Source organism: Kwoniella shivajii, chromosome 3, assembly GCF_035658355.1.
Source record: "Kwoniella shivajii chromosome 3, complete sequence".
Lineage (NCBI taxonomy): Eukaryota > Fungi > Basidiomycota > Tremellomycetes > Tremellales > Cryptococcaceae > Kwoniella > Kwoniella shivajii.
Genome location: NC_085910.1, coordinates 1811439 through 1834954, shown reverse-complemented (window position 1 = coordinate 1834954; position 23516 = coordinate 1811439). Strand labels below are relative to the sequence as shown.

Below are 23516 nucleotides of genomic sequence, written 5' to 3'. Positions count from 1 at the left end.
ATTATGCTTGGCTGTAACAACCATTACGCTTTCTTCGCTCCACTGAAGTTCTCCGTGAATCTGCTGAGTAATCCCTTAGGTGATGATGTCTCGTTGTGAGCAGGGGGAGTTTCAGAATCTTCTGGACCCTCATCAACAGCAGGGGAATCGCCCGAGACTGAGACTGGTGCTGGTGCGTGAACAACTTCACCCAAAGAATCCTCCGGTCGTTCCGCCGCATGTGCCTTGGTTACCGCACCTTCGCCCGTAGGAGTTGAAACTGAAATAGAAGAGAGAGCCTCACCGGTTGTGGGCTCCTCTCTTGCTGGCGCCTTTTCCTCCTTTCTGGTCAATTGTCGCTCAGTTCCTGTTTCTCCACTGATGGGAGCTTCAGGTCCGAGCTCAGGTCGCTCTTTTTTATCAAGCTGTGTTACAAGACTGTCAGCCTACGATGTGGCAACGATAGACCTGTGTCTGGACTCACAGCATAACCGTTGGGACCGACCTCGATTGGTGCAGCTTCACCGTGAGAATAGGCGGGTACTTCTTCAGATTGATCGATAGCATGAGCACCTTCATGCTCCTCTTCCTCTTCCTCCTCTTCGGCCTCTTCGACGGAGCTGCCTTCCTCTTCATCTTCGTCTTCCTCGTCCTCTTCTTGGTCAGATGTGTAACTTTGGAAACATCATCAGCATAAATACATCGTTCACCGACCAAATGGGTTGAACTCACCCAACACTTCGGACAGCGTAAGCAACATCACCTTGTCTTTCCATTTGTTCACTGGCAACCAAGTATCGAGCTACGAGCATTCGGAGGTCGTTCCAGACTTCCATCATTTCCTCGTGACTTCTAGCTCTAAAGGTGAAAGCAGTTTCTGAACCTCCAAAGAGACCTCGACCACCAGGTGTTTTACCGTAAGCAGAAGTACCGTCTTTTCTACCTTCGATGTGGAATTTGTGAGATTTGGCTGTAGTGGCTGAAGAAGGAGGACCAAGAGTACAAGCGGGTAAGAACAAAGACCAGACAGGGTGAGTAGCAGTAGTAGGATCGGATGAAGCGTATTCGTGCAAGTAACCGGCGGGAGTAAGGACATAGAATCCTTCCTTGTAAGTCTTGGTGAATCTCTTCTTCCTTTCGAGTAAACCAGTGTGGACAGGAGTGACAGCGGGATCGTTTTTACCGGGGTAGTCAATTTGTTCAGGGTTTCGTAGAGGAGTCTCGGGATCAAGTAAATGATCAGATCGAGCAGCGAATGAGACCCATTCTCTATCGGGCATGAGTTGAGCCATGTTGACACCAAGATGTCTCCAGGTCTCTTGAACAGAGCTGGACATTCTGGTTTGCCATTCATCGAATGTGGCCCAAGCGGATTGAATGGATCGAACAATACCCTCTTCGAAGTGGGCAGAGTTTTGTTGCATAATGATGATGGACTTTTGGAGGGAGTTTTCCTCGTTAACTTGTTTTTGAAGTTGCTTGTGAACAGATTGGTTTACGGCGAATGGATCCTCCTTGGCGGAGACTTGCATTGGGGTGTGAGTAACGGCACCAATGGCTCGTTGGAGATCGGCAATGGCCCTGGTGGACATCTCTCTCTCTTTGGCGACAGATGCAGCGAGCTTTCCGGTGTCATTTTGTACATTCTTGATGTGAGCCTTGATCTCGGCTCTGAGCTTTTGCAAATGTTGAACGATGGAAGATTCAATGGTTCGGGCGAGAGAAGAGTGAGAGTCGGCGATGACTCGGGTTTTGTCTCGGATTGTGTAGAAGACATCCTGTTAACAAAAGGCGCAGTTAGTGTTACGGTTTGAATGCTTCACATACAACAGAATGAGACTTACTTGCATACCACCTTCACCTAAGAATTGGTTTCCGGGTCTGAAGGGGACTTGGATGACGGCACCAAGCTTGGTGAGTTCTTTAGATGTGTTGGCTTCGATATCAGCGACACCCTCAAAGTAGGCTAGTAATCGTATCGGAGTCAGCCACCATTCCTGACATAATAACACACAGCTCGATGCGAATGAATACTCACAGATGAGCATCTTAACGATCTGTTTCCAAGCAGTGAATCGCTCAATGAGGATATCAGAAGGTTTGAGTTCATGAGGAGCAGTGTTTTTCTTGATCTATGAGTTGATGCAAGCAGCAGAGGTCAGCGGCGTTGTTCTGTTGACTCTGTCTGGCGTATGTATACGACACGCATAAAGAACATTGCTCTTATGCCGAGTGAAATGAAGAGGGGGGAGGCATGGGGAAAAGGAGTAGCTACTCACCAAAGATTGGTTTCTAGAGACTGTGGATCCGGCAGTCCTGGACGTAGTCCTGGACAAAGTATCAAAGTGTGACATCTTTGTTATTGATGTTTGATGTTCGATTGTTTAATTAGGGTTCAGATGGAGATAAACAATGTCAAGAGAAGATAGGATGATATATAAGATATAACAACTACGTGGGCGGCAAGTGAGTAAGTAGTGTTTACGGAAAGATGGAATGTAAAAAAGGGAGGGAATGGGGATCAAAGATGAATTGGTCAGTTATATGAACATGAACTGCGAAGGGGGGGATTATGACGATGATATACAGGGATTTCCCTTTACACGATCGACTTACGGTGTTACGGGTTTGTTATTCTGGAAGAGGTAAAAGTGTATGATGTGCGGGGCAGTGAGGATGATTGGATGAGGATGAGAGAAGAAGATGAAAGAGGAAGAAGATGAATAGACTGACGGGGGATGGTGAGGATGGGATTGGGGTGGGTGGGAAGCTAAGGGATAAGGGAAAGATGACATTTCGGGTAACTTGACAGAGTGAAATGAGCAAAATAAACCCAAAAGTGGTGCAAACGTCAGCGCGCAAGTCATTTCATCAGGGTAAAAACCATATGAGAAAAAAGGGGGGGGGATCAAATGAAAATGAATAAAAAGAACCAACATGAGGTTAATGACGTCACTGCATTTATACTCAATCCGGCAAAATGGGACACACAACGCATACAGGAACATTCCATATTCAGGCAAAAGACAAACTATTACATGCACATGTGTGGCGTGGCTGGAAAAAGATAGTACGAAGTAACAAACATAGAGGTATGGTGTAATTATTTGTTTACTATACATCTACTATAGCAGTATTTCATATTATAAAAGTGTTTGTATAAGTAAAACTCGATGCGATCTATAGCTACATGTGATTTTATGGCACAGATAAAGGTTGGACAGTTGGTTGTGCCAGCCACTGCAGTTTGTTTGCACTTTTAGACTTGTCTCATCATGGGAGCTTGACTTCCCATACTATATCTGTTATCCATTTCTGTACCTGCTATGGAGCCTGGTGCAGTTCTTGTGTTGTCGTATCCGTTATTCGAAGATTGAAGATAACCACCATTTCCTACATGAGCAGGTAAAGCAGCGGGAGTGTTCTCTCTTCCTTGATTTCTATTTAACATTTGATTTCTCATTATTTCTTCTCTATCTTCCCATCTTTCTGGATATTCGTTGAAGGCTCTTCTTCCAGTGAAGTCGTGTTCTAGATTATTGACTGAATCGTGTCTTTCTTGCCATTTAGCTAATCTTCTCATATATCTAGGAGATGATTTCCCCGCTGGCCATAAATCCGCCGCTATAGTCAAGAAATAAAATACTAATATGAAAGCCACTGCCCATTCTAATGATGCTGCCGCTGATGTGATTTTGTTACATGTTTCGGCTGAATGTCCGTTGTATGCAGTGGAGTTACCACCGCAGACTCCATAGGTAGCGCCGAAAGCGACAGCACAAGCTATAGCGACGAAGACTACGATGAGCTTGAGAATCGAGTTTCGTTTCAATGATTTTCGGTCAGGATGATCTTTATGTAATGACCACTAAGAGAAATCAAATATCAAAGTCAACTTTGTTCACGTATAACTATCAGATTTAGTCGATAAAGAGGGACTCACAATTTCAGCAGATTGGAAGATGGCAGATAGAGCAACACCAACAATGAAGACAAGTGTCATTGTCCAGTGAATGGTTGAATGATCGAATGCGTTGAACTGCAGAGAGATCCAGTGATAGATCAGCCAGAGCCAACTTTTCAATTCTGTGATCGAGAAAGAAAAGATGGACTTACACAAGACAAGAGGACTAAACCGGCCGATCCAATAATACAGAAAACGATGGCTAACCAGTCTACACAGGCATGACATGAAATTCGTTAGCACATTTTCTGGATAACAGAGGATTACAAATTTCGAGAGACATGTATACTTACCATACACCTTTTCTCTCTTTCTGAGATCGGTAGGCAATCGATCGACGTGTCTCAACCATCTTTCAGCGAATAATGAGAGGATGTAGAATCTGTATGATCGATACGATTACAATATCATTATCAGCGAAATGTTCCACACATTTTGATGAAGCTCGGTACCGAGTCCACTTGATTCTACACCATGGAGAAAAAATTCAACTTACCCTGCGACAAAAGCACAAATGAAGATGAATAAAGTTTGATGGTTTGCGCCTACATCTGAAATGAAGACTACACTCGCTTCGTCTGACATGTATCTTGGTTTTCCAGCTCTGACCCATAGAATCAATAAAGCTAGGATACCAGCTAACCAAGTGAATGCTGCCAAAATAGGGAATAGAACATATGGACCGAAGACTGATTTTCACCAAGAATATTCGTCAGTGTATGTCATCGAATTTCAGGTTGTAGAACACGAGAAGCAACTCACAGAAATGAGATGTCATTGTTCGTTGATTCAACCATAATGGTTTCCTAGATCCGTCTGCAGCTTTCATCCTCGTAATCTCAAAATGCGAGTTGCTTGAGGGAAGAAAATCGAAAGTAAAGGTGTACCGATATGAGTATATCGATTATTGACGTAGTGAATATGTCTATCTAGCTATTTTGTCTCTAAATTCTATTCGAGGAATCACGGAGGATGAAAAGGATAAAATCGATCGATTCTCACTTTCTTGCCAAGAGTCCTTCCCAAAAGCCTTGCTGGATAAATTTCGCATTTAGTTTATATCTAATCATCACGAACGACGCATTCCCAAAAATTATACACGTACAAGATCAATCCGAAATAAATTTGTTCAAAAGCGTCACTTTCCATAGACGTCATAGCCGTAATCGGTAATCACCCATGGAGGCTTGGTGGTGATCACCGCTTGCAGCTGACAGAGCCGAGACACATGTCCGAATACCTTCTCAATTCCCATTCCCCGGTTCCGGCATCGATATCCAGCCTGACGTTCCAGACATTTTATTATTTCGGCATAAAGGCAAACTCATTTCTGCAAAATCATCAGGTTGCGCTTTGAGCATAAAATACATATGATGACGATATCATGGATTAGCATAAATGATTATAAACAGTTCTCTCAAAATTCCTATCTCTCCCTTAAGATAATCTGGTTCATTTTAAGTGCAATGTTATCAATGTTGTTCCCTATACCTGCCTGTCCGTACAATCTGGGTCCTGATTCCCCTCCTTGCACGCATTTGTCCGCAATTGGCAGACATCTATTCGCTGTCTTCGGCCTGCTGGGCTTTCGATTTCGGCTTCCTGGCTTTCTTACTTGGAGGCTACGAACCATCAGAGATAATGTATAGGAAGAGGGTAGATACCATCATGATCACTCACCTTCACTTCTTCCTCATCTTCCGATTCTTCCTTGACCTTCTTAGATCGCTTGTTCCCAGATGCCTATATACCATCCACGTTTCAGCCCATAGTCTACGAGTCATTTGAAGACTCAAATACTCACCTTTGATTTAGGCTTCTCTTCCTCTTCATCAGATTCGACTATAGCTTTCTTAGTAGCAGCCTAGCACAATCATCAACCCTACCACGAAGCGACCCGCACAGAAGCACTTACTCTCTTACTTCGGGGTTTCACGCCTTCTTCCTCTGGAGCAGGTTCTGCCTTGACTTTTCTGCCGGCAGCCTGATGCCGAAATCATCAGCATTCAGCGAATCCAAGGTTGCAAAAACATTTCACCTTTTTCTTGGGTTTTTGCTCTTCCTCTTCAGTCAAATCGCTTTCTTCCTCTTCTTTGACCTTTTTAGCTTTTGTCTGTATCCGTGATACTTCAGCTGCCATAAAAATCTTGTAGTTTGATATGCTCACCTTCTTAGGCTTTGGTGGTTCCTCTTCCGACAAATCGCTTTCTTCATCTTTCTTGGCCTTCTTCGCTCGTGGCTGTGTGCAAATTTGATTAGCTCGACATGTTCAGCCCTAAAGAATACGAATGAAAACAGCTAATTCACTTTTTTGGGTTTCTTATCCTCCTCATCGTCATCATCAGCAGCGTTCTTCTTTTTCGGGGTGGCCTTCTTCTTTTTCACCGGACTCGAAGATGGTTCGGTTCCTTCACCATCCTCTTTCTCTGGTGAAGGTGGTTTACGGGCCGACTCGGGGATATCTTCATCGGCGACTACTCAATTCTCTACGTCAGCGAGATATGCAATTTATACACAGGGAATGGGACACACCATGACCTTCTTCGAATGCTTTTGTGACCTATCATCCAAGTTCTCGTCAGCTTTTCCTTGAAGAAGAGAAACTGGATTTCAGCTGACTGACTTTGGCTTGATACTCCTCACTGTCGCCCGGCGTCACAGGGTTTACTTCGTAAGCATCAATACCGGATCAATTGTCAAATGAACATACGGAAGCTCATCGACTATATCAAGCAATTTTGTCGTCAGCGCAGAAAAGCGATTGATAAAAAGAAAAACTGACATCCGTCCAATTCTGAGGGTTCCTCGAAATCAGTTTTCATATTCTTAATGACTTTTTCCGATACACCTGGGAAAACAATCCACATCAGCTTCTTTGAATCCTCACTTTCGTTCAGCCCAGGAGACCTCTGCTTCATGTGTATGTCATGTTTCAATCAAGTATTTCGGAAAAACTCAACTTACATCCCCAATGTTTCCATTTGAAACTTCCATTACCTTGTATCTCTACATAAACTCCAAGTCGAAGTTCGCCTTTAGCTATTTTGGTTTTGTTACATGGCTTGGGACCTTTATAACAGACCAATTCAAGTCAACTCGTAACCCACAAAGAAAGTGATGTAAAGAGTCAAGTCACTTCGCGAACTTACCATTACATTGTGATCTAGCTGATGGAGCTACCTCTAATCTGTAAGCTGGCATTTCGAACTGTGTTTGAATAGACAAAAAGGAAAGATCCGATATGAGAGACAAGATCAAGAAGGAACGGAGATGATATTGATGAGAATGAAGTCTCTATATAGTAACAAGGTAGAACAATGACAAAAAAACCCATCACCCAACGATCAACACAAACACAATCAGCTATTATTGATTATTACATCATATTTACATGTTGGGAACATTAACCACACCACGTGGTGAAACGCGATGAGTGGAAAGTTTAAAAGCGCGTTCCTCGAAATAAGGTTCGGTCATCGCCGTGCTGTATGTGGGATATCGGTCAATGCGAAAACAAAAAGGAAAACGCAGCCAGGTGAGTGTGATAAAGCTATCTTGGGAGAATAGGTGTGAATTTGGATTCTACCTCATCATCTCCTTGTATGTTCAAGTGACATATCATCAAGAGTAATCGATAGATCATGATTGTCCTTTGTTCTCATCTTCAACCTCATCTATAACATATCTGTAATATTGTATTTATTCCCATTTTGTTTTTCTTTACATTCGATTTGATCAAGGATAGACGTAGGAAATTAGAGACACGATGTCTGCGCCACTACCGACCAATCCTAAATCACATTCAGAAGATGATCCACATACGGAAGCGACTCTAGAATCGAATTCAGATTCACAGTCAATAATTGAATCAGCTTCTTCACCCACTGCAACTATAAGGCAACCGTCAATAACAAACGTTCCTAATGTCTCACAGACTTTTGCTGATATCCTGAAATCACCTCCCCCACCACCCGCACAATCCACTTCCTCATCGACGCCCAATCAACAGCAACAACGACAAACTATATCAGGCGGAATGGATATGTCACAATCACATGAGCTTAAACGTTCTAATAGTAGTCAACAACAACAAGAATTAGGGAAAGGCAGACCTGGGAATTCAATTGGAAACTCAACTGGACACAATCAGGATACCAATATCACAGCGGTAAGCACATCCCTTTGTTCTTTTTCATCTCCTTCCCATGATGAATGTCGAAATAAGCTTTATCGAAATCGATCGTGCATTCCCATATTACGCTTAATTGGGTAAAGATGAAACATAGATACAAAAAGAGGCTTTTCTTAATGCTTTGTCTCAAGGAGTAACGGGAGGAGACGCACGGATCGCGTGATCCATGTGATTTGAATGAACAGAGAGCTGGGATTATTCTGATTGTCAAGGTCCTCTCTTCCTTCTATGGCTTTCGAATCCCCGTACCATCGTTCAACCGTTTTATCCTTTCATCCTTTCACGGTCGTGGCTGTTTATGAAATTTCCTATTTCTTCTTCCTTTTTCTTATTCATGACATGTTGCTGTCTTGGCTTTGACGAGTCCTTTATCATACTGATCATGGCAACTCCTACTCAGCAACGTCCCAATCCCATCGACACCCATCAACAACCTTCACCATCCAACCAATACCATGCTGCGCTGTCTCCAGGCCGGGCTTCTTCTATACGCTCGTTCACTACCGCAACAGAAGATGAAGAGTACTATGACTCTCAACCTCGACCGCGGTCTGCCAATCCGGGTCTGCAAAGTCTAGAGTCAACCCCTCGTGGGGGTATGGGCAGTCAAAGGGGACCACCCAATACGGCCTTTGGAAGTAGTTTCGGATCTCCCAACACGACTTGGGGGGGACCTGGTAATTCCAATGCTGGAAGTATGCCTAGACCACCGAGAAATCCAAGATTCCTTTCCAGTGGGATGTATCAGCCTTCAAGTAATAATGTTCGAGACGGCTCAATGTCACGATCTGCATCCAGAGCAAGACCAACTTTACAACATCGTGATAGTTTCGGAGGTAATAAAGCGGAAAAGGCCAAGGCAGATGATGAGGTTGAAGACCGGGGTGCCGAATTGATAAGACAGAGACAAAGGGAACGTAGACAAGCCAGATTGAAGAAGCAACACTTAGAATTAGAGAAGAGATTGGCAGCAGAAGCTGAAGGTGCAACTCCCTTAGCCACTCCTGATCCTTCTGCTCCAAACACTGGAATATCGAATGAAACATTCCTCAATCAGCAGAATCGAGGTTTAGCTGGTAGGTCAGTTTCTAGATCGAGAGCACCAAGCACCGATAGAAGAAGATACCCTAGTGAGGCTGGTTATTTCCCAAGACCATCTAGCATCGCTGGAACGGAGACTCCCAGAGATGGTGGTTTGAGTCCTCGAGACGAGTTCCTCTTGAGAGCACCATCAGTACACTCAAGTTTAGCGGATGAAGAAGACGATAGTTTCATAGCAGCAGAAACAGCCAGCATAGTTGAGGAGATCGTTCATGACGTGGTGGGAGAAGAAATGGACGGCGATGGAATCAGCGATGACGAGGAGGAAGAAGAAGAAGAAGAAGAAGGGGATAATGAAGGCGTCACCGTCAGAGATCGTCAAGATGTGAGTATTCTGATATGTTGAGATTGTCGGACCGAGCTGAATCGACACCGTGGACAGGCTCTGAATATCGAACATCCCTTTGGTTTACCTATATGGAAACCAGCACTTTATCGAAAATCCCGATCTGTCACTCGAAATGCAGAATCAGCACTTCACGCCATCCCTTCCGCTGCAGCCGAACGACATCTTCTTCCCGGTAATCTGCTTTGGATCCTCTTGTTTGGATGGTGGATCGCGCTTGCATGCTTTTTCGTTGCTATTCTAGTCAGTGCTGCCGAAGTCCTTGGTGGTGGACGAGGTGGGTATGGCAAAACACTTCGAGGTTTAGCATGGTACATCGGATGGCCTTTCGGAAAGTACGTCGAAGGCGAAGGTGCCCCTGAAGATGACCCAGATCTCGCAAACGACGAAGAAGCAGATAGGGGCCGATCTCGATCAGACTATGGTACTTGGACCAGTCGGTCTTTATCCACGTCGGCTTCCCCTTCTCCTCGACAACGCGTTCCTTCCGACGGTGCTTCATCAAATGTTACCATTCGGAATATCTCTAGCAGAGATACATTAGGGCTTCATGCTGGTTTACCGGACGAATCTGCTTCTCAATCATCACCTGAACCTACATCTCCCGCTGCAGCTTCTTCCAGTACTGTCCGAGAGAACGGACATGACAGACACCCGACAGTCACATTCTCGCCAAATGTAAAAGTTAAAGATATGGCTGACAATGAACGAACATCCCTTCTCGGCAAGCAATCGACTACTACTGGATCACATGCAGGATTCCGTCGACCACGAAACAAGAAAGCTAAATTCCTCGGTCGATTGATATACTGGCCTGGTTTCGTTATCATCATTGCGCCAATAATGCTTTCCGTGTGTATTTTGTGTTGGTTCTTCGTTATCACCATTCCTATGGCTAAACTCACATGGGCTTTATTGAAATTACTGTATTTCCGACCTCTCGAGATCAATTTCCGTTCAGCTCCAAAAGTGCCTGTACCGACACCCACTCCACATGGATCACCTGAATCTGCCGATGGATCAGGATCGACCACTTTGAACGAAGATGGATCACCTTCTGGATACACGATGAAAAGAGCCCATCTCACTGCTGGTCAAGTTGCACCTACTTCAGGTCCTAAATCAACAGTTATGATCTGTATCTATAAAGCGGTCGGTCTGCAATATTACAAATATACTGTTGGGGGTGTCAATATCATGTTCATCAATCTACTTCCATTGGTATTTTTCGTGATTATCGATGGTCTATTTATACTTCCTTGGGTTGAAAGACAAGAACATCAAGGACATCCGATTACACCTTTCTTAAAGTTCATTACCGCTCAAGCATTAATATTCGTCATGGCTCTAGCATCGGTTATTCCCTTATCCTATTTCATCGGAATGGCAGTCGCGTCAATCTCGGCACAATCATCAATAGGCATGGGAGCTGTTATCAATGCTACTTTTGGTTCAGTCATCGAGATCATCTTATACTCAATCGCGTTGATCCAAGGCAAAGGTAGATTGGTTGAAGGTTCAATCGTGGGAAGTATATTAGCTGGTGTGCTCCTGATGCCAGGAGTTAGTATGTGTTCAGGAGCTTTTAAGAGGAAAGAACAGAAATTCAATGCCAAGTCAGCTGGTGTAACGAGTACAATGTTAATCATGGCTATAATCGGTACTTTGACACCGACTATGTTTTATCAGACTTATGGTTCGGTGAGTGTTAGCTTATCGTGTACACAGAGGGTCATCCTGACAACTCCGATATAGTTCGAACTCCATTGTGAAGGTTGCCCCGAGCCAATAGGACATGATATCTCTATCGTACCTGAATTTGGCACGCTCAAGACAGGCGACATGTGGGTCTGTGATCATTGCTACTATGAACATCCTGATCCTCAAAAAGATCCGTTTTATCAGGAACAAGTTGAAACCTTGATGTACTTTTGTGCGGGAATTTTGCTTTTCGTAAGTAGCCTTACTTTTCCCTTGTGTCGTTACATTACGCCCATTGACTAATAATCTCACGCCACAGTCATACCTCATTGGTCTTTGGTTCTCGCTTCGTACACACGCTGCTCAAATATGGCAGAATCCTCAACAGCTGATGAAATCTGATGCAGCAGCGGCCATACAAGCTATGCATCCGGCTGTTAAAGCTACATTAACACAACGGATCACCCCTCAAGCTGTTATGCAGCATATTTTACCATTACATAAATCGAATACAGCAAGTCCCGCTCAACCTTCAAGATCAGCCGGCGGTTCACCTAAAGCAAGTATGAGTAGATTACCTACTTATCTAGGATATATACCTTCACCTGTTCCCGAAGAGGACGCGCCATCAATAGTACCTGCAACGAACAAACATCAAGGTGAACATGAAGAATCAGATCCGAATCAATTATCATCGAAGAATTATAATCTACCCATGGGATATACACCTTTTTTGGAATCCGTTGATAATGACATCAAAGCGCAGTCTTCTCATCTGACTCCAATGAGATTGCCTTCCAGTTTGACCACAGAAGATTTCACTCGTGCGGTAGCAGTTGCCACTGTCTCAGCATTGAGACATCAAGGTTCAATCGTAGGTTCACATAATGGGTCAGCACAGAAACATCGACATCACCTACAAGATGGTCAAGGACTAGGACAAACTCAGGCGCAAGGTCCATCAACCACATCAGGAGGACAGGCAATGGTCCCTTCAACCAGTGTCAATAAAGGAAATTGGCAAGATGAGGGAGATGACGAAGACGAACATGGTGGCCATGAAGCTCCTTCTTGGACAAGAGGTGTTTCCGCTGGTGTCCTCTTAGGATGTACCCTCCTATATGCTATAATCGCTGGTGAGTAGACTAAATCCCCCAATGAAATTCAATGAAAACATAGGAGCTGATTTTACAATGTATAACAGAAATCCTCGTGGATGTAGTTGACGTTGTACTTCAAGGTTCAAGAATAGACGAGAAGTTCTTAGGTTTGACTTTATTCGCATTGGTCCCAAATACAACGGAGTTCATGAATGCTATGTCCTTCGCCTTGAATGGTAATATCGCTTTAAGGTGCGTACATTTGCCTTCTTCTGTACGATATGAAATGGTGAACGAACAACGCTGACTTTCGTTCCACAGTATGGAAATCGGTTCTGCTTATGCACTTCAAGTATGTTTACTGCAAATTCCAGCCATGGTAGCATTCTCAGCTATTTATCAACCTGATAAAATGGGTGATGTGGTTGATACATTCACGTGAGTTTGTCATTCAATAGCAAGCAAAACAGTCATGCTAATGATGTGGATATAGATTGATTTTCCCTAGATGGGACGTTATAGCTATCATCTTGTCTATATTCCTATTAACTTATACTTATATAGAAGCTAGAAGTAATTATCATAGGGGGTCCATTTTGATTTTAGCGTGAGTAGCGACATGCTTTCTTTGCCTATTTACTCCTGCGATATGAACGTGGTGTGCCTGCAAGTGCATGTGTTGATACCACAACATATTAGGTACATCGTTTTGATCATGGGATTCTATTATGCCCCTACGAGATCACAGAGTGGTGCGGATGACCCAATAATATATGGTCCAGAGAGTATCGAAAATATCAAAGGTAATCTCGGGGTCTCCATCACTAAACTCTGGGCTTAATCTCATTATTGGAGATTCAAGGACAATATCAGTATTAATATATCGTGAAGATGTTTTTGCTATATATCTTCCCATTTCATTTTTAGTTGTGTAATAGTGGGTTTTTCCCGTCTTTCGTCCTTCTGTTTGTTCTCTGTTTGACACGTTCTGTCTTCATACCTGATTGTTCATTCTGCACATACATATTTATTTCTGTTGATACATCTTTGTCTTCATCTTCTCGAATCATCCTTGTCATTCACGCATATACCCGATCATCTATCATTTCATCTTTTGATTATACATGTATCGATGTATCAGTGTTATCACGATCTAATCAAGTTTGATTGTTTGAATGGTTGGTCCTGTCGATCATTTTCAGGGTGGGAGGAGATATCTGTGGAGACTGTGAATGTGGCTCCAAAAGTTGGAGTTTTGTGTATGGTGGTGGTGATTATTTACCCTAGATCCAGGGGATGATGTGGAATGTACTGGGACACTTGAGAAAAGGGGGAGGAGAAATCTAGAATTCCTCATATCCCATTCCCCTCCGGATTCTCATAAACCTAGACTCGAGTAAGGGGGATGACGGGAAGAGGAAAGGAAATCGGCGCCGGGTGATCTGTGCTACTGTTCTTTTTGCCACTGACATTTTGAAAGATGTAATGATGAGCCCAAATCACGCTAAAATACCGGCTGATCTAATAATAATAATAATATCAACTTTGATCATCATTCCACAATCTTATTATTCAACCGGTAAAAAATCATCCCGGTCTTTGGGATTTACTCGTACAGTTCACACCCCCCGCACCACCCTCCCCTTCTCATAGTAGTGGTACTGTCACTGTTATTCAGTACATGTGAATCCCACATATACGTATTGTGATTGTTGGTCCATTCATACACAGCTGTATCTTCCTAATTACGATTGTGAACTGAACTAAAAAGTGAAAGTCAAGGTGAAAGCGAAAGCGAAAGCACAAGTTTTAAATTTGTGATTTCCCTTGGCATTCAAAAGGTTGAGATTAAAAAATAGCCATTACTCGAGCGTATCTCTCTTGGCAAAATCACATAATACCAGATAGCACTGCTTATATAATTTCCTCATTTTACACTCCAACACGTTTCAACTACTCCACACGATCTCTTCATCGTTATCATCGTTACAACTCAACCTATAATCTCATCATCATCATATTCCTCGCACCCGATCAACAAAGCGCAGGTATCACGATAACAATCAATCAATTAAAGACATCAAAGGAGGGTCGTGTCATCTCTCAGTGACATCATTGTCAAAAACACTCGGAAACAATTGCGAAGCACACAAAAATATCAAGACCTTATCTCTCAGAAGACAGTAGCCAAGACCACGAAACAGTTCACGTCCACAGGAAAGGTAAACAGCAGATTCCAATATTCCAGACAGAGTTGTACATAATACACACATATATCCCATAAAGTCAATTCCGGCAGAAAGAGAATCGCCACGTACACTCGTGCTCGCAGCCATCCCCTAATTCATCCACAGCTACAAGGCAGTCTCAAACGCATCATCTCACCTATCCAACATCGTCGAGACCATCCGTATCTTCTTTTAGTATTGAAGGAATCGGAATATACGATAGTAACCACTTTTGGCCCCTTGATCGCGATCATCAAGCTTTCACACGTTTAATTCTGGTGAATTCTAGATCTGTGACTCGCCTTATATTCACGATCTACACGATCAGCCCAACAACCACATCAGTCATGTCATTCTCAACTTCTCCAGTGCCACCCTCCCTTCTCATTCCATCCAATCCAGCATTCTCATCAGCTGAAAACGCACCGAAAGGAGGTATATTGATCAATGTGTATCGAGCTGCTGAACCTTCGCCTTCCATCTTATCCACAATAACCAACCGACCATTCTTCGATCCATCTACATCTACATCTGATCCTTCTCCAATCGAAGAAGATAATTCTCCATTACCTTCACCGAGTTTGGGTTTGGGTTCCAACAATAATCCCAAATCATTGAAAATTCGCTTCGCACCGTTACCTGATCCACGTCGACCTCGAAGCTTGAGTACAGGTAGAAATATAGCTTGGACTTCTCAAGTTGGTGAAAATGGTGAAGAAAAAAGACAATTATCACTAAAAGATCATAATGCAGATGATTACGCTGTAGATGACGATGAAGACGATATAATGCAATCGACTCATGACGAATATACAAATCGAGGTAGAGAAGAAGATGAGAATGATGAAGATGAGAATGAAAATGAAAATGAGAGTGGTAAATCAAGACGCTGGAGTAAATCAATGGGCTTGGGAAGTAGTTGGAAAGGAACTAAAAAATTGTTGACTGGTAAAAATCCAATGACGAAAGATAAAGAGGATATATCCACTTATGGTCAAGGTGCTCCGTTGAAGAAAAGTGTTAGCACAGGTGGATTCACTGGATCGTCAGTTTAATCTCCTTAACATCTTATCAATCTCTATTTGCCAATTGGACCGAATTAACGTTTCTCATAGATCACCATTCCGATGGACATTGGAGACTGAGCGGAAACATACCATGCAGGGATCATCGCCTCCTACTGTCACATCATTACTTTCCTCACACCGAACATCTACCCCTTCAACTCCTATTCCTACTTCGCCAGGACATCGACGCAATTCATCTTTAGAACCATCGCCTTATAGTCGATCGACTGGTTCATCTTCTGCCACACCAATAAGAATGATGAATGGACGAGTATATGGATCACGTCGAGCTTCCGAAGCAGCCGAAAGGGATAAGCAGATACGGGAGAAAAACGAACCTGCCTTTGTCGAATGGGGTCAAGGTGCAGGAGCCGCTCGTTCTGTAGAACAAGGTAGTAAAGGAGGTTTCTTAGGTGATATGGATGATGGAGGAGGAATGGCATGGGTCAAACGTCGCAGAGAAGAAAGGGAGAGGAAAGAAAGGGAAGAAAGGGAAAAGAGAGAGCGAGAAGGAATCACAGCTCCAGCACAAGCAGAAAATCGCATTACGACTTCAGAAGATAATTCACCAACAGAAGGTAAAGAGACTGGGGTCGAAGGTGCAGGATTATCTCCAAGTCAAAGTTCAATGTCATCTTCAGGATTAGAGTCGAATTCAAACTCTCCAACTAGTCATTTGGGCGGCAATAGCAATTTGAAAACACCAGCAATTGCTATATCGGATTTACCACCTACACCTATTATACAAGTGTCAGATCATGAAAACGTCTTATCACCCAAACCGTCTCAACCCAACGTTTTCTCTACATCAGATGATTTAGGACCTAAAGGTGAAAGAACGACGCCACCACCTCTTGGTGGATCCATTCATCCAAGTGGACTTGGAAATACTCTGCCATCTCATCTACCTAAAAACGTAAATGCAACTGGGTTAGGAGAAGAGAGGCAAGAAGGTGATCACGTAGTTCAAGCAATGAGAATACCTTCTGACGCAATAAAGAAACAACAGCAAAAGAATAAATCAAAGCATAATCCAGATCCATTCGGCCAAGAAAGTCCAACAAACGAAAATCAAAGTGATGAAGACGATCGAGATGAAGATGATGACGATGACGAAGATGATGGTGATTTCGAAGACGATGATGATGAGGAAATGGATGTTAGGTGAGTTTGTTAATGCCCTGTGAGAACGAGTTATTTGCTGACGTTAAACAACTGTGATTTACTATATAATTAGAGCAACATCAAGTGCAGCTGGTGTAGAAGTTATGAGTCGACATAAATAAATCGTCTGTTAATCTGTTTATTCAAGACACCTGTTTTTGCCTTTATTCAAAGGAAGAGAAGAAGTTACATTAATTAAAATCAATTGTAAATTAACCGTTTAAAAGATCAAAGTCAAAATCAAATTAATCACTGAAAAATCTATCGTTGTACTTTTCATAAATATCTGCTTCAAGTTGTGCTCGTATTCTTATAACTCTTCTCCTGTAACGTTGGCCATTCTCAGTTGTTTTCTGTCTTGTTAAAAGAAATAGTTATATATTTACATCCTAGCCATAGGCCGTCATGCAAAGTATTCAAGTTCGTTTAGGAGTATCTTGTGCTAGTATTCGAATTTAAATGTATCCATTGCACATCGCATAGCAAGTTGAATGGTCGATATTTCGCCATGTTGACACAGCATGATCTGATGAGTGAATATGAGTATGCATCTCAGTAGACCATATACTTTATTCCGATTAAGGGTATATAATCCTACGACACTTATTTTCAGAAACGTCCTACAAAATATCCTTTCTTGGTCGACTAGCAATCACATTATAAGAAGAATCAATCTTTACCTCCTTTGATTGAAGGAGCTCTACTTGCAGCTTTTGATTGAGGAGCCGTTTGATTTTGGTTTTGACCTAATCCCGATTCTTTGACCAGGGCGGCGAAAAGCGATTCATCTTTCTCGATTAACGATTCAGGTGAATCAAATTCCGCTGTTTTACCTTCTGACATGACTAATACTCTATCAGAATCTAAGATTGTGTTTATTCGATGAGCGATCTGAAAAGGTGGCATAGTTCATATCGAAATATCATCAGCTGATCCTTTCTTGACTATGTGATTATAGTTGCAACTCACAGTAATCGTAGTTACACCTTTGAAATCGGGGCCTCTCAGAATATCTTGAACAGCTTCATCAGTTTCTAAATCGATTGAACTGGTAGCTTCGTCCAAAACTAATATCTTGGTTTTCCTTAAAAGAGCTCGTGCGAAACAAAGTAATTGTCTTTGACCTGCACTCAAGTCTATTGCGCAATAGTAGGTTAGCACTGGACGTCGTCTCTGATTCGCCATACAAGCTGTAATTATGGAGCATCAAACGAAGACTCACTACCTCCTCCTTCAGTGATCTCGGCATCTAACGATCCGCCCATATTGCTGGTAACGTGTTCTTTCAAGTGAGATTGACTCAAAGCTTGCCAAATATCAGCATCGGAAGATACGTTTGTAGGGTCGATATTGTTTCTATCAAACGGAACAATGGATCAGCTCGATATCCCAAACTAACCTGAACGTGAGTGACTCACCTTAAACTACCTTCAAACAATTGTGGATCTTGAGGGATGATAGAGACTACGCTTCTCAAATCATGTAATCCAATAGTCGCAATATCAATTCCGTCTATCAAGATTCTTCCACTTGCAGCTTCTAATATCCTGAATAACGCTAAAGTCAAAGAAGATTTGCCTGCACCTGTTCGTCCGACAACTCCTACTCTCTCACCACCGTTGATCTTGAATGATATATCCCGAAGACAGAGATCAAGTTCAGGTCGATATCGCATAGAGAATTTGCTATAATTCATAGCCAGATTAGCAAATAAGATGCAAAGTATGTATCTGACGCAAAACTCACTCAAACTCAATAGCGCCTTTTTCGGGCCAGTTTGAAGATGGTTTCTTGTCTTCAACGAAATCAGGAGCTTCACTTGGTAAATTTGCGTATCCAAGTACTCTTTCAACGGAAACGATGTTCTGTTCAACTTCCGAAGCACTTCGCACCAGCCAATTCTATTTAGTAGAATGTCAGCTTTCTTGTTCTCCATGTCGCTGATAGGGCAATGGCGATCTCCACGCAGACAGGAAAATTACTCACCAATGTACCAGTGACTGAAATGGTATAAGACATCAATAAACCGACCAAACCAGCATCGACAGAATTGAATTTGATCAAAGCTGCGACTGATACAAGGGCAGTTGAGAACATCAAGCAACTTCCTAAAAATTCAAGTCGGACTGCTAACCATCGATTGATAGTCATAGCAGGCATATAACAAGCTTGATTTCGATCAATTCGAGCTTCATTATTAGCGATAAATCGGTCTGTTTGTCCGTATCCCTATAGGTTTTGAGGAAATAGTATAAGCCAATGTAGCTTCATTCGCGGATGTTATAACTGCTTACTCTGATGACAGGTAATCCAGATAACGTCTCTCCGAAAAATGAGAATATAGGTGATCGAGATACAGCGTCAAGTCGTTTCAACTCCCGAGACGTGGCGAGGTAGTATCTATGCAGGTCGTCAGACAATTCAACCGCGTCAAGAGAGAAAGATTTAAACTCACCTCATTACCAAGCGGTAGATGAAAGTCAATGGAATGAAGACGAGAAGTACGAAGGGTGCACCATAAGCGATGACAGCTACCGTACCGACAACTTGAGTGGTCTGTGAACCATCGAATCAGCCATCGTACATCGGTGTTGTGTGAACAAGGGTGATGATCAACTTACAGTTCTGAAGAAAGAGCCCAAGGAGAAGATCAAAATTTCGTCAATGACAAAGATATCCCTTGAAAAGAGGTTTAATATTCTTCCAGTAGGAGTTAGCTCGAAGAAACTTAGAGGACTTCTCATTAATTGTGTGAATGCTTTATCATGTAATCTTCTACCCGATTTCAGAGCAATGACGATTTTCAATGTAGCGAATGAAACAACATTCAAGATTGATCCTGATAATCCAACAACTCCATAGATAGTAAGATATCTCACAATGTCCTTTGTATCTCCAGCTTTTGTATTACTTGAAGCCCATGATCTTAAAACGAAATTCGACAAGATACCTAATCCTTGACCTGCTAACATAGCTAGGAAGAAGACTGCTACACCGGTTTTGGATGCCGCTGATATATAGTTTTTGTAAACTTCTTTCTTGACGTTCCCTTTCTCACTATGTTCTTTTGGTTTGGCAGATTCTCTTAAATCCTTGATGGCATCTCTTTTAGCCTGTTTAAGCGATACGATTGACGATCTTCTCATAAGGGCTGTGCTCATTCTTCGGAAAGCTTTTCGTTTCCTCAAAGACGATACCTCGTCTACAGATTCCGATTCATCTTCTTTGTCTGAAGTAGAGTTGTCGTCTTCAATTACCGTAGGAGTGGAAGATCCATCAGAGTCTTCTTCACCTTTAGCTGACTGTTTACCGAGTCCCGTGATAAGTTTATATAGCTCTGAGGAAGTGTTGTTCATTGCTTCATCATATTGACCTCGTTCGAGGATTACTCCTCTTCGCAGCATAATGATTTCATCGGCTTGAGGAAGGAAAGTGACCGCGTTGGTACAAAGTATACGAGCTTTACCTTTGAGAAGACCATTGGGACCAATGACTTTGTCGAAAATGTGTCGACCGACGTGCGAGTCGACAGCTGCGAGGGGGTCGTCAAGAAGATATAGGTCCGCTCGGGCGTACACGGCTCTTGCCAAACTGATACGTGCTTTTTGACCACCGGACAAGGAAACACCCTTTTCACCCACTTCGGTCTTATCTCCGTTGGTCAAAACAGCCAAATCCTGTCTAAGAGCGCAAGCATCGATGACTTCTTCGTAGAAATCCGGATCGAATCGATGTCCAAATACGATGTTGTCTTTTACTGTAGCTGATAAGATCCAGGAATTTTGACTAAAATACGCGACATCACCTCTGACAGTGACAGATCCATCTGAACGAGTCATTTCACCTAAGATGGCACCGAGTAGTGACGATTTTCCATCACCTACTCGACCGATGACAGCGAATAGTTCTCCCTTTTTGACTTGCAAATCGATGTTTTCCAGAGTTGGTTGATCAGCACTAGCGAGCCATTTGAATTCCCCATCTTTGATTGAAACTACTGTATCACCATTTTTGGGTCCACCTTGAGGATCTTCGGAGGGGCTGATCACCTTTCTAGCATCTGGATCCAGCTCTTCCCCGGAAAGGAAGTTCTCCAATCGACCAAGAGATACGGAAGCTTCAATGATACTATTGATGATGTTGGCAAACATAGCCATTGGGAAACTCAAAAGTTGGAAAAGAGAGATGGCAGGGAAAATGATTTCACTTGTCAATGGCCTGTCACTTGTCAAGGCAAAGGTAGCAAATGTCGAGAAAGCTACAAGAAAAGGTGTACCTTGCCAGATAAAGTTGACGAAAGCAAAGTTGATACCGATCTTTCTGAGCAGTTTGAGCTCTTGGTTGTTTCGAATTTCAAAGATCTTTTGAGAGAACGACTTTTCCCATCCGTACAATTTGATAGATTTGATGTTATTCAAGATCTCGTTCATGGTTCTTGTACGGGTATCTTTGATCTTCATCATTGTTCTTTGGTACCGCTTGTTCAGTCGATTGAGGACTGTATTTGCTGGAAGACTGATGACCATCACGGCGACACCCATGAAAGCTTGCCATCCAACGAGTTTGTACAAGGAGATGAACGCTATGATGATCTGTAGAGTCTTGTTAGCTAGAGACCGCGTATAAATGCATTTTGTATTGCTTACCTGAAAAGGACCTGACCAGGCGATATGGCCGTATTGACAGACATCACCTATTCTGACCGCATCGACACTTTGAAGGTTGACGATATCACCGGTGGTTCGACCTGATTTCTCGCCATTGCTAAGGACCAGAGATTTTCGGTAAATGAGTGTAACAAGACTGCCCCGGATCCGCATGGCTGGGTACAGACGAAATTAGTAAGCGAAATCAAATTTATGACCGTGTGGACTTACTGGTCTCAAAGCATCGTTGAAAGTATTGATGTAGGATAGCAGTGGCTACATTAGCACTGATGAACATCAAGATACTGATTGCAAAACCGGCTACAGGAGGCTGAGGATTATCTGTTCCGTAACTTGACACAAAACTTAAGAGCAATCTAAGTAATTGAGGTTGAAGGAAATTGAGTATATCGTAACATCCTTTGAACAAACCAGCCGTTAAATAAGGGGTACCAAATGCTTTGATGATGGCGAAAGCGAGCGAGGCCTTTTTCTTTTTACCAGATTTTACCATATCAACTTGATTCTTCCATGATGTATGTAATCGATTTGATAAAGATTCAGCTGAATCGTTTGATGGTAACGCCCACATATCTTCTTCTCCTAGGAATTTCTTTGTGCCCAATGAGAGTAAAGGTGTGAGCCACGAGAAAGTCAACTGTTCATATATATTGGCTGTTGAAACTGGACTTTCAATATCACCATGTTCGTTTTTGCCGGAATTTGGCAAGACACGACCGTCTCCGTTAAGACTGTCAACACCATTCAAGAGTTCTTCCTCTTCATCGCTTTCATCATCTAAAGCGATTTTACCTTTCTTTGATGATGACCACGATGCACGGAATGTCTTCCATCGTTTCTCGGGTGAATACAACTCCAAAATGAAATCGATCATTCCAGTTACTATACTCAAGAACCAAAATGATTCTCTTGCAAGTAAACATCTACCAGGTAATGTATGTGTAAGGTGTCTACTGAGATCGCCGGTGACGATCATCGTTCGAAGCCTTATGAAGAAGATGAGCAGATACGCTGGCCAAAAGAGTAGGACCAATGATGAAGATGTCCGAGAGGTATGATGATTGAGCGTTGTGAGGTGGATTAGGGTAACTTCCGCGAGCAATAACAAGAGGTAATGTACGGTTGAAAGTATATGTTCTCGTACGTGGAAGAATGAAAGACCGAGTGAGACTAGTGTGAAGATGGCTGATGCAGAGAGGAGGTGCTATGTTATCAAGTTGGTCATGTCAGTGAGAGTTTTTTTTCGCCAAAGATGGATATGACACGAATAAGGCTAACCAATTTGAGTGTACATATTCTCTCATTTCTCTTTGTTCTGTTCTGCCATATCAAACCACCTTGTTCTTGTGACTTCTTCAATTTCCTAGAAGTGTTGATTATTTGAGCCGTACCAAGTAAGATAGTCATGACCAAAGGAGCAGGTAAGAGAACTGCATGTTCGAAACATTGTGTAAAATCTAAATCTCTTGCTTGTGATACAATTTGAAGTGGCCAAGTACATTGATATATTGGTTCATCATGAGCTTTGAAGCTCTCAAATACAGCTTGAGATGCCATTTCACCTGTGGTACTGTGTGATTGAAGTTTGTATTTTGTGGTGAATGGAAGGAAAGACTGAACGCTTAGTAATTTGACTGTGCTTTGTTATTGAATTCGATCGGACCCCATCAGATTCCGACGATTATGTAGTATACGTTTTCTTCCTTTTCCCAAATGTACCTCCCTTATGATAATGCCTATTCCTACTATCCAAGCACTTACTACACGATCCTCTCTAGCGTGAACAGAGAATCCAGATGAAGCTTATCAAGTGTATGATAGTCTCGCGATGAGTGTAAAAGAGAGAATCGCACACCGCAAATAGAATTAGAAATCACCCCTTTTAAATCGAATTTGATTTATAATTTCGGATTTCGGCGATATCCACTCCGTTTGATAATAATGGGGAATACGTGCGAACGGCCCGAGATGGAAGTGGAGGTCAAAGCTCAAGTGGGGATTTTGTAA

The 23516-nt window shown here is 42.6% G+C and overlaps 7 protein-coding genes across 7 annotated transcripts; 3 read left to right on the top strand and 4 right to left on the bottom strand.

Moving 5' to 3' along the window:
• Positions 1-23: 23 nt before the first annotated feature.
• Positions 24-2333, bottom strand: IL334_002870 (uncharacterized protein; the record flags this gene model as incomplete). The annotated part of the gene is made up of 6 exons (XM_062934608.1): positions 24-404; positions 464-653; positions 712-1757; positions 1824-1945; positions 2018-2111; positions 2259-2333. The coding sequence occupies 6 exons, from the start codon at positions 2331-2333 to the stop codon at positions 24-26; spliced, it is 1908 nt and encodes a 635-aa protein (XP_062790659.1).
• A 905-nt stretch (positions 2334-3238) lies between these two features.
• Positions 3239-4772, bottom strand: IL334_002869 (uncharacterized protein; the record flags this gene model as incomplete). Its single annotated transcript, XM_062934607.1, has 6 exons — positions 3239-3847; positions 3923-4018; positions 4096-4154; positions 4237-4325; positions 4440-4632; positions 4706-4772. 6 exons carry the CDS (start codon positions 4770-4772, stop codon positions 3239-3241), a joined length of 1113 nt encoding a protein of 370 aa, XP_062790658.1.
• A 730-nt stretch (positions 4773-5502) lies between these two features.
• IL334_002868 (uncharacterized protein) lies at positions 5503-7144 on the bottom strand (the record flags this gene model as incomplete). The annotated part of the gene is made up of 13 exons (XM_062934606.1): positions 5503-5565; positions 5624-5686; positions 5748-5807; positions 5859-5927; positions 5982-6056; positions 6111-6182; positions 6251-6417; positions 6476-6503; positions 6567-6585; positions 6654-6666; positions 6726-6791; positions 6908-7012; positions 7093-7144. The coding sequence occupies 13 exons, from the start codon at positions 7142-7144 to the stop codon at positions 5503-5505; spliced, it is 852 nt and encodes a 283-aa protein (XP_062790657.1).
• A 565-nt stretch (positions 7145-7709) lies between these two features.
• IL334_002867 (uncharacterized protein) lies at positions 7710-8298 on the top strand (the record flags this gene model as incomplete). The annotated part of the gene is made up of 2 exons (XM_062934605.1): positions 7710-8111; positions 8230-8298. The coding sequence occupies 2 exons, from the start codon at positions 7710-7712 to the stop codon at positions 8296-8298; spliced, it is 471 nt and encodes a 156-aa protein (XP_062790656.1).
• A 219-nt stretch (positions 8299-8517) lies between these two features.
• Positions 8518-13224, top strand: IL334_002866 (calcium/proton exchanger; the record flags this gene model as incomplete). Its single annotated transcript, XM_062934604.1, has 8 exons — positions 8518-9561; positions 9619-11283; positions 11338-11535; positions 11603-12419; positions 12488-12635; positions 12705-12821; positions 12877-12990; positions 13083-13224. The coding sequence occupies 8 exons, from the start codon at positions 8518-8520 to the stop codon at positions 13222-13224; spliced, it is 4245 nt and encodes a 1414-aa protein (XP_062790655.1).
• Positions 13225-14958: 1734 nt separating this feature from the next.
• On the top strand, positions 14959-16964 carry IL334_002865 (uncharacterized protein; the record flags this gene model as incomplete). Its single annotated transcript, XM_062934603.1, has 3 exons — positions 14959-15656; positions 15727-16842; positions 16916-16964. The coding sequence occupies 3 exons, from the start codon at positions 14959-14961 to the stop codon at positions 16962-16964; spliced, it is 1863 nt and encodes a 620-aa protein (XP_062790654.1).
• Positions 16965-17511: 547 nt separating this feature from the next.
• IL334_002864 (uncharacterized protein) lies at positions 17512-23066 on the bottom strand (the record flags this gene model as incomplete). Its single annotated transcript, XM_062934602.1, has 12 exons — positions 17512-17733; positions 17812-17978; positions 18065-18198; positions 18261-18527; positions 18589-18743; positions 18829-19071; positions 19137-19242; positions 19298-19398; positions 19464-21434; positions 21489-21664; positions 21720-22713; positions 22788-23066. The coding sequence occupies 12 exons, from the start codon at positions 23064-23066 to the stop codon at positions 17512-17514; spliced, it is 4815 nt and encodes a 1604-aa protein (XP_062790653.1).
• Between the last annotated feature and the right edge of the window lie 450 nt (positions 23067-23516).